The sequence below is a fragment of the Rana temporaria genome, chromosome 4, assembly GCF_905171775.1.
Source record: "Rana temporaria chromosome 4, aRanTem1.1, whole genome shotgun sequence".
Lineage (NCBI taxonomy): Eukaryota > Metazoa > Chordata > Amphibia > Anura > Ranidae > Rana > Rana temporaria.
The window spans coordinates 285030561-285040414 of NC_053492.1; the positions used below are offsets into that span (position 1 = coordinate 285030561).

At 40.5% G+C, this 9854-nt stretch overlaps 1 protein-coding gene across 1 annotated transcript in view; it reads left to right on the forward strand.

The window, feature by feature from the left end:
- RSPO3 (R-spondin 3) overlaps positions 1–8394 on the forward strand; it is a 99344-nt gene extending 90950 nt beyond the window's left edge. Inside the window, exon 5 of the mRNA XM_040350383.1 lies at positions 7762–8394. Within this exon, the coding sequence (XP_040206317.1) occupies positions 7762–7894 (133 nt within the window). The 3' untranslated portion in view covers positions 7895–8394. The remainder of the gene's footprint in view (positions 1–7761) is intronic.
- Positions 8395–9854: the final 1460 nt, after the last annotated feature.

Genomic DNA, 9854 nt, shown 5'->3' on the forward strand with positions numbered 1-9854 from the left:
CTCTTTACAGTGAGACATGGGGTCAATAAGACCCCACATCTCACCACTAGGCTGAGAAGCCTAAAAAAAATGATCATCGCTTCACAGCCGAAAGCGGCGCTGTTTTTTTGAATGCACAGGCCAGGCGTGACATCATAACATCTCGCCCGGCCTCCGACGATCATAGAGACTCCGGCGACCATCTGGTCTGATGTAAATCTCTATGATCACAACCCGCGGCCGTCGGATCCTGTCTCCGACTCAGCGATCGCATCGGTGAGTTGGGAGAAGCACCGGAGGGCGGCGGGAGGGGGGTATGTCCCCTTTCACCGCCCATAAGAACGATCAAGCAGCGGAACAGCCGCTATGATCATTCTTATGGTGCAGGGAATCGCTGGCTGAAAACGGCAATATCTGAATGATGCCTGTAGCTGCAGGCATCATTCAGATATACCACCACAAAGCCCAGGACGTCATATGACGTATCCTGGGCGCCAAGTGGTTAAATATGTAGATTGAAAACAAAGTCAGGGAGCAACCCACATTTAACAAAGATTTCTTTATTCAGCCAAACGGTATCATACATTTGTAAAACCATGCTGTAAATATGTAAAAGTATATTTTATTAAAATATTACCTGATTACAATTGTTCTAGTTATATAATATGCAAAAACTAGATATGAATTCCATCTCTAGGGGTTTTGTGAATTAAAGCATAGGATGTGATTTTTAGTTTTGATTCTGATAACACACCTAAACGTACGGCATTATCTATCGTCTAAGTAGATACTGTAGATTTCTAAGTGGATATTTATATTTACATCTACAAAGGCATGCTAGACTTTAATTGCTGTTTGGCTGAGAGCTGCTTGCAATGACATTTTATAGAGAAGAGAATGCCAAACAAAATTGGCCCCAGTTGGAAAGTTTCTCAATCTCAGGGACTGAGCCACAGGGACCCCAAGAACAGTATTTGTTGTTATTAAACTGCAGTGGAATTTTCTAAAGGAGAATGTTTTGATGTAAATTCTGCATCCTGACATTCTTCCTTCAATATTAATTTGAACAACCTCTATTTCCTATTAACAGCCAGTGAGGTCAAATGCACTAAATTGAACCACTTTCCATTTATATCGTAGCTATCAAAAATTTAGTAGGTTATATTTAACATCCTTTGGGATCATGCATGCTAATGCCCCGTACACACGATCGGAATTTCCGATGGCCTAAAATCCGATATAATTTTTTGTCGGAATTCCGTTCAAGCTGTCTTGCATACAGACCAAATTCCGACCGTCAAAAACGCGGTGAAGTAAAACACTACGACGAGCCGAGAAAAATTAAGTTCAATGCTTCCAAGCATGCGTCGACTTGATTCTGAGCAATGCGTGTTTTTTTTTCTCCTTTGGAGTTGCATACAGACGATCGGAATTTCCTATGTCTTTTTTTTTCCATCGGGAAAAAATAAAACATGTTCTATTTCTAAACACTGATGGAAAAAAGTCTGATGGGGCCCACACACGATCGGAATATCCGATGAAAAAAGTCCATCAGACTTTTTTCATCGGAAATTCCGATCGTGTGTACGTGACATAAGTCCATCAAACCATGAATGACTAATATGAAATAAATAGAAACATGCTACCTGTAGAGCTCCTGCCTCTGGGCTTGGGGACGTCACTATTTACAGTTGCTATATGTATAATACTGTCTATACTCCAGGTCCTATTCCTGTTATGAAATACTCTGACATCTGAGATTTGTAATAAAACATTCCATACCTATTTTGCCTCCCAGATTTTAGGAACAACACTGCCCCTGTATTCACATTCCTACCAATATTTGTTGAAGATCTGCAAAATATGCACTTAAGATGGTCTCACATATATTTTACTTAAAATAAAACCATAGCTAAAACATTTTTGATTGTTGATAGGGAATAGTGAAACCCCATCTATTTTTTTCACCATCTGTGACCCAATTCAGAGATTTACTTTCACTTCCTGTCCCGTAGATCAAACAGGAAATTAGAGTAAATCTCTTCAAAATAGTACTGTAGGCAAAACTTTTTTTTTTCTTTTTGGATAGAGCAAGGCCTCGTACACACGGGCAAGAATCTTGTCAGGAAAAAAAAAAATTTCCGGACGAGATTCTTGGCAAGAATCTCTTGCTGCCCGAATGTACACACTGACCTTTTCAAAAGAACCACGGTTCTCTTGAAAGGCAAGAACGCAGTGACGTAGTCGCGTACGGCCAGCATGCGCTCGTCATATTCAATGCCGTCGCCGCCATCTTGCTTCACCCTATCTATGCGCTGGAAGCTACCGCGCATGCGTCAAAGTCATTTCGAGCATGTGCGGGTTTCCACGGCGACAGGTAAGTATACACACTCTCGGGTTTTTTCGTCGGAAAACAGGCCGACAAGAATCTCAACGAGAAAATAGAGTGCAGGTTCTCTATTTTTCTCGTTGAGATTCTGGCCAGAATTTCAGACGAGAAACCTGAAAGCCTCGTACACACGAATGGTTTTCTCTGCAAGAAAGCTCTGGCAACAGTTTTCTTGCTGGTTCTTGCCGAGAAAAACGATCGTGTGTACGAAGCCTAAGGCCTCGTACACACGATCGAGTTTCTCGGTAAAAAATGGGATTTTTTTTTGCAGAGGAAACCGGTCGTGTGTACATTTTTCGATGAGGAAACTGTCGAGGATCCCGTCGAGCCAAAAAGAGAGCATGTCTTCTTTTTCCTCGACAGGAATGGAGAAACTTGCCTTGTCAAGTTCCTTGACAGCCTAACAAGGAACTCGACGAGAAAAACGATGTGTTTCGCCCGTTGAGTTCCTCGGTCATGTGTACGAGGCTTTATGGATGGTCATAACCTCTGTCAAAAATCTTTTCGCCATCTGTGTCCCATTGCAGAGATTTCCCATCACTTCCTATCCTATAGCCAAACAAGTAGTCAGAGGAAATCCTTGCAAATTAACTGAATTTCTTGGGGACCCCCAGGTCACTAGAATTAGTGTTTCCACTTTCTGGGGACAACCCAACCTTTTGGATTTTCATTTACTTTCACTTTCAATGATAATGGTAAACAGGACAAATAGAGAAGATAAATCACCTTAACGGGGACACAGACAGCAATAAAAAGTTACGTAAGGGAATGCTAGAACCTCTGTCAGCTTTTTCTTGTTGTTTTTTTCCCTGTTGCAGATTTTTGGTAAAATGTTGTCCCCAGAACAGGAAATGAGGGAGTCCCAGAGATGGAGATTCTAACCATTCCCCACTAAAGTTACACTTTAACTTCAAACTAAATATATATAGTAGTATAAGTCTGAGTGAAAAGTGAAAGGTGCAGAGCCCCACATGAGTTTTTAACCTTTGTGTGTGTATTTGGACATGAAAAGCACTTGTTTGTTTACCTATATCAACTGTTATAAGGAAATGCTATCTTCAGTTGGTACAGTAATTACTGTCGCTTGATTGCCCCCCTTAATTTTCAAGATTCTGCTGTTGAACATGTGAGCTACAGGCATAGTACAAACATGTTTTTCAAGTATGGAATAATTGGTTTTGGGTGCGAACATATAACAGCTGTAAAGCGTTAAGTAATCATTTGGGGAATAATATAAAATATTCCATACCTGGACTGGTTCCATAAAAAAAAGTAAAACTGGATCAAATTAGGCCTCTGAATGTGCTTTGCTGGCAGGCACTGATTAAAGAATTTTTCTACATTTTTTCCCCTCATGCATTATACCAAACTTTGCTCATTCTCCCCCATTTACAAGGCATTATGCATTTTCAACGTATTGCTTTTTATCTAGAGTCTACAGAAAATATTTGACATACTAAGCTAAAATGAAAAGATAAAAATCCATTATTAGAAGATTAGTCAGACAATATAGTAGCTATAATCACTACAAAAAAAAACATTTAACATTTATTCATATCATCACATCAGTAAATTTTTACTTGTACTTGAACATATGTATTACAGGCATACCCCACTTTTAACCACTTAAAGCGGGGGTTCACCCGTACATGACACTTTTTCCCCTTAGATGGATGCTCGTTTTGTCTAGGGGAATCGGCTAGTTGTTTTAAAATATGATCCGTACTTACCGTTTACGAGATGCATCTTCTCCGCCGCTTCCGGGTATGGGCTGTGGGACTGGGCGTTCCTATTTTGATTGACAGTCTTCCGAGAGGCTTCCGACGGTCGCATCCATCGCGTCACGATTTTCCGAAAGAAGCTGAACGTCGGTGTGCAGGCGCAGTATAGAGCCGCACCGACGTTCGGCTTCTTTCGGCTACTAGTGACGCGATGGATGCGACCGTCGGAAGCCTCTCGGAAGACTGTCAATCAAGAAGGAACGCCCGCTCCCGAAGACCCATACCCGGAAGCGACGGAGAAGATGCATCTCGAAAACGGTAGGTACAGCTCATATTTTAAAACAACTAGCCAATTCCCCTAGACAAAACGAGCATCCATCTAAGGGGAAAAATTGTTTTATGGGTGAACTCCCGCTTTAAGACCCGGACCTTTAGGCAGGTAAAGGACCTGGCCAGTTTTTGCGATTCGGCACTTTGATGCTTTAACTGACAATTGCGATGTGGCTCCCAAACAAAATTGGCGTCCTGTTTTTCCCACAAATAGAGCTTTCTTTTGGTGGTATTTGATCACCTCTGCGGTTTTTATTTTTTGGCTATAAACAAAAATAGAGTGACAATTTTGAAAAAAATGCAATATTTTTTACTTTTTGCTATAATAAATATCCCCCAAAAATATATAAATAAAAAAAAATTCGCAGTTTAGGCCGATACGTATTCTTCTACCTATTTTTGGTAAAAAAAATCGCAATAAGCGATTATCGATTGGTTTGCGCAAAATTTATAGCGTTTACAAAATAGGGGATAGTTTTATTGCATTTTTAGAAAAAAAAATTTTTTTACTACTAATGGCGGCGATCAGCATTTTTTTTTCGTGACTGCGACATTATGGCGGACACATCGGACAATTTTGACACATTTTTGGGACCATTGTCATTTTCACAGCAAAAAAATGCATTAAAAATACATTGTTTACTGTGAAAATGACAATTGCAGTTTGGAAGTTAACCACTAGGGGGAGCTGAAGGGGTTAAGTGCGACCTCATCTGTGTTTCTAACTGTAGGGGGGCGGGGCTGGTTGTGTGACGTCATTGATCGTGTTTCCCTATATTAGGGAACACACAATCAATGACAGCACCACAGTGAAGAACGGGAAAGCTGTGTTTACACACAGCTCTCCTCGTTCTTCAGCTCCGGGGACCGATCGCGGGACTCCAGTGGTGATCGGGTCCGCGGGTCCCGCGGCCGTGGTCACGGAGCTTCGGACCGGGTCACGGGCGTGCGCCATGGGCACGCCCACGACCCACGTCTAGGCACTTAAAGAGGACGTACAGGTACGTGCTTGTGCCCAGCCGTGCCATTCTGCCGATGTATATCTGCAGGAGGCAGTCCTTAAGTGGTTAAGTACGCAATGGGGTTTATTTACTAAAGCTGGAAAGTGCAAAATCAGGTTCACTTCTGCATAGAAACCAATGAGCTTCTAGCCCCAGCTTGTTCAATTAAGTCTGGTAATAAAACCTGGAAGCTCATTGGATTATATGCAGAAGTGAACCTGATTTTGCACTTTTCAGCTTTAGTAAATAAACCCCATTGTGTACTTAAAAGTGGGGTATGCCTGTACTTGAAATGATTTGAGCTGGAATATTTATTGCATTAACTATATACTGTTTCAAGTGTGTCTCATTTATCGCATTTTGTCTCATTTACATACATTAGTTTAGCCACTATAAAAACATTCCTATCATATTTTCTAGTGCAGTTTAACCATTTCAGCTCTGGAAGGTTTACCCCCTTCATGTTCAGGCCGTTATTTGTGATACAGCACTGCTTTAATTTAATTGACAATTGTGCAGCCGTGCAAAGCTGTACCCAAATAAAATGCTTGTCCTTTTGTTCCCCACAAATAGAGCTTTCTTTTGGTGGTACAGTATTTGATTCCCTCTGTGGTTTTTATTTTTTGTGCTATAAATAAAAAAAGACAGACAATTTTGAGGAAAAAAAGCTATATTTTTGTAATTCTTGCTATAAAACACCCAATCAAAAAATTTACAAAATCAAATTTCTTCATCAATTTAGGCAATTTGTATTCTGCTACAAATTTGTGGTTAAAAAATCCCAATAAGCATATATTGATTGGTTTGCGCAAAAGTTACAGCGTCTACAAACTATGGGATATTTTTTTTTATACTAGTAATGGCAGCGATTAGCGACTCATAGCAGGATTGCGATATTACGACGGAAAAATTGGACACCTAACTGACACTTTTGACACATTTGGGGACCAGTGACACTTATGCAGTGATCAGTGCTAAAAATATATACACTGTCACTATACTAATGACACTGGCAGGTAAGGGGTTAACATTGGGGCCGATCAAAGGGTTAAATGTGTTACTAGGGAGTTCTTGCTAACTGTGGGGGAGGTATTTTGACTGGGGGGAGGTATTTTGACTGGGGGAAGGTAAAGATAAGCGTTCCTGCTTAGCAGAAACACAGGATCAGTACATTCCCTCTCACAGAATGGTGGTCTGCCTGTCTCCCGAATGACTGGCGGGTCCCAGAGGACATCACGTCCGCCGGACCTGCTGATTGGCTCCCGCTGTATCCAATTATGCTGGGTCGTCGGCAGCATGCACCCCAGACTCGGAAGTGTCAGATCATGTATCTGCCACAGAGTGGCCACCATGCCTCAGTATATGTGTGTGGGGCAGTCTGCAACCCTCTCTCTAGCGCAGACTCAACGTGGCAAAATATTCATGCCACCTGCATCACTTCTGGCGGTATTAATCTGCTGGCTCCCCCACATCTCTCACTGGTTCCTCCTGCTCATCCACACATCACTTTTGCTTCCTTTGACAGGGTCACTCTAATACATCTAATTTCTCTTACTTACTATTTCTACCAATGAGTTCCAATCCATCAATAAATGCTTTCTGTAATGTTCTAGACCAGTGGTTCTCAGCCACTATTACTGGGCCACAGTCTCCCTTCTTCCAGACCTCCAGCCAGCTGCAGATCTCTTAAACTCCCACAGTTTCCTCCTAGCTCCCATAGTGCCCCCCAACCTCCCATAGTTGCCCCAGTGCAAAGAGCCCTTAGCATCTACAGTTGTGCCCAGGTTCTCTCAGTTCAGCTCAGCTTTCCATAGTGCGCCCAGTTGGTGGCAGACCCTCCAGTCCTCTATAGTGCACCCAACATCTAACAGTGTCCCACAGTGCCCCCTACCCAGCATCCTCCAGAAGTCTCATCTCTCCCTACAGAACATCTCTCCCCCTACAGAACAGCCAAGTCTACCGCAGAATCTACTAGCTCTTTCCACAACTTCCATCCCCCTACAGTGACACTCAGCCCCACCCATAGCCATGCAGAATTTCGGTACATTTTTTGCATTCCTATACATTTGATGTTTGAGTATAAACTGTATTTTTTTTACTGTTGGTGAATAGACAGCTTTTAACAATTTACCAGACCATGGTCACAAAAGTTTGAGAAACAATGTTCTAGCCAATTCCTACCATTCTTTTTTCTTCTTCACAAATTTCAACAGAACAGAAAAAAATATATAAAATTACAAACATTAAAAGCATTAAAACATTAAAAGCATTATAATATGCTCTTGCCTTGCTTTACTTTTGAGTGATAGTGAAACTAAACAGTTTTTGGTTTTCATTTTAGGATAAAAGGCAAAGATGAGACAAAAAAGAACAAGCAGAGAAGAAAGGAAGGAGATGCACAGAGGAAACAGAGGCAGAAAAAACAAGAAAAACCTCAGCGAGGAGAAGGAAAGCAACGAGAAGTCAAAGCCTAGAAATTGGAAAATGCAGACGATGCAGCCATAACCTTCTTGTGCTCTTATCGGACATGTAAAGGCCGCATGCCTCTATGACCGACTTCTGATGCTGCTATACTGATCACATCCCTGGCTCACTAAACCTTTAGATGGAGTGGAGAACTTTCATACAACTAAGGCCTTAACAACATTCCAAGCTTCTCTCTTGTAATTACTGATCTGCTGAAATAGAAAAAGAATCAGAGACACCTAACGGAAAAGAATTATGAGATGTGCTCCATGGATGCTTTATATTTTTATGCTTTTATGCATATGTAAAAGACAATTAAGACTCTCTTCAATTAAGACTCTCTTCCTTGTAATTATTAATAGCAACATCTTAGCCTATTTTGTAAAGTATTTTTTCAAGCTGTTTTTTTTTTTTTTTGAGAATTATAGACAAGTTATATATGGAAATCTACAGCACAGTTGTTCTCTAACACATTTCTGTGGTTGAATCACGAAAAAAAAAAAAAAAAGCATTTACCAGCATGTACACATTACTGAGGAAATTATCATACCATATCCAGCTAAATTATGGTTACCTCACTCCATGCCAGCTGTAGGACTGGATGACATTTCCAGGATGTGTTCTTTTTTTGGTTCTCTTTACAGTTACAGTAGTGTGAACTGAGTTTTATTTGGGTCGACGCTGCCTCATAAGTCATAATGAGCAATATTAAGTTTAGTCAGTGCTGCAGGATAACATTTATATGTTGTATAGGAATAAAATGCGGTACTAATCTCAAAGCAAAGCTGCTCTATGGTTAGACATATTTTAATTTATTAGCACTCACAAATTTGGTCAATGACATTTTCCTATGCTTGTTGTAGTTGTAGCCTTTGAGCATGTGCAAAGGAAAAATCAGTGGAGAAATGGAGGAGGATATCCCTGTAAACTCTAGATGGGTAATGCCCCGTACACACGATCGGACCTTTGTCCGAACAAATTCACATCTGAATTCCGACGGAAGTCCATCGGAGGAAAAGAGAACATGTTCTCTATGTAAACTCCGATGGAATTCTTCGGAATTTCCGATGGGGTATACACAATGTTGGAATTTCCGATGGAAAAAGTCTGTCTGACTTTTTCCATTGGAAATTCCGATCATGTGTATAGGGCATTACAAGGAGAAGTTAACAGGGAGAGACAGCCGTGATACTTTGTCTAAAATTCATATTGGATATGGCTCAATATTAGCCAGAGTACTAAATTCCATACGTTCCTATGACTTAAAGGGGTTGTAAAGGTTAATTTTTTATTTTCTAAATAGGTTACTTTAAGCTTGTGCATTGTTGGTTCACTTACCTTTTCCATCAATTTCCCTTCTAGATGTTTTTTTTCTTTGTTTTCTTTGTCTGAATTTCTCACTTCCTGTTCCTCCTCAGTAAGGTGTTCAGTAAGCTGTTCTAAATGACTTTTCACTGCTGGGATGATGGTGGAAAGCTTACTGAGGAGAAACAGGAAGTGAGAAATTCAAACAAAGAAAAAAAAACATTTAGAAGGGAAATCAAAGAAAAAGGCAAGTGAACCAACTATGCACTAGCTTAAAGGAACCAATTTAGAAAATAAAAGACAAACCTTTACAACCCCTTTAACCACACCCATGCAAAAATAAGGACAGAATGTGAAAAACATTTAAACAGTGCCTTTGGTGATTCTTCAAAATGTGTCCAAGGTGTCACTCAGCAAAAATAAGTACTGAATACATTCTGCAGCTTGTCATAGTCCTATAAAAAGGCATGGCTAGATGCTATGATTGAGCAAAGAGCAGGATGTGAACCACATAATGTTAGATGGCAAATACAAAAATTCTAAAATAGCACTGGGCCTAGCCTACCATTCTTTTTTTCTGGTGAAAATAAAAATTAAATATAATATGCTCTTGCCTTGTAAAGGAGCAGTTTGCAGTCCTAAAAGCTTGTAGTGGTTGTTTCT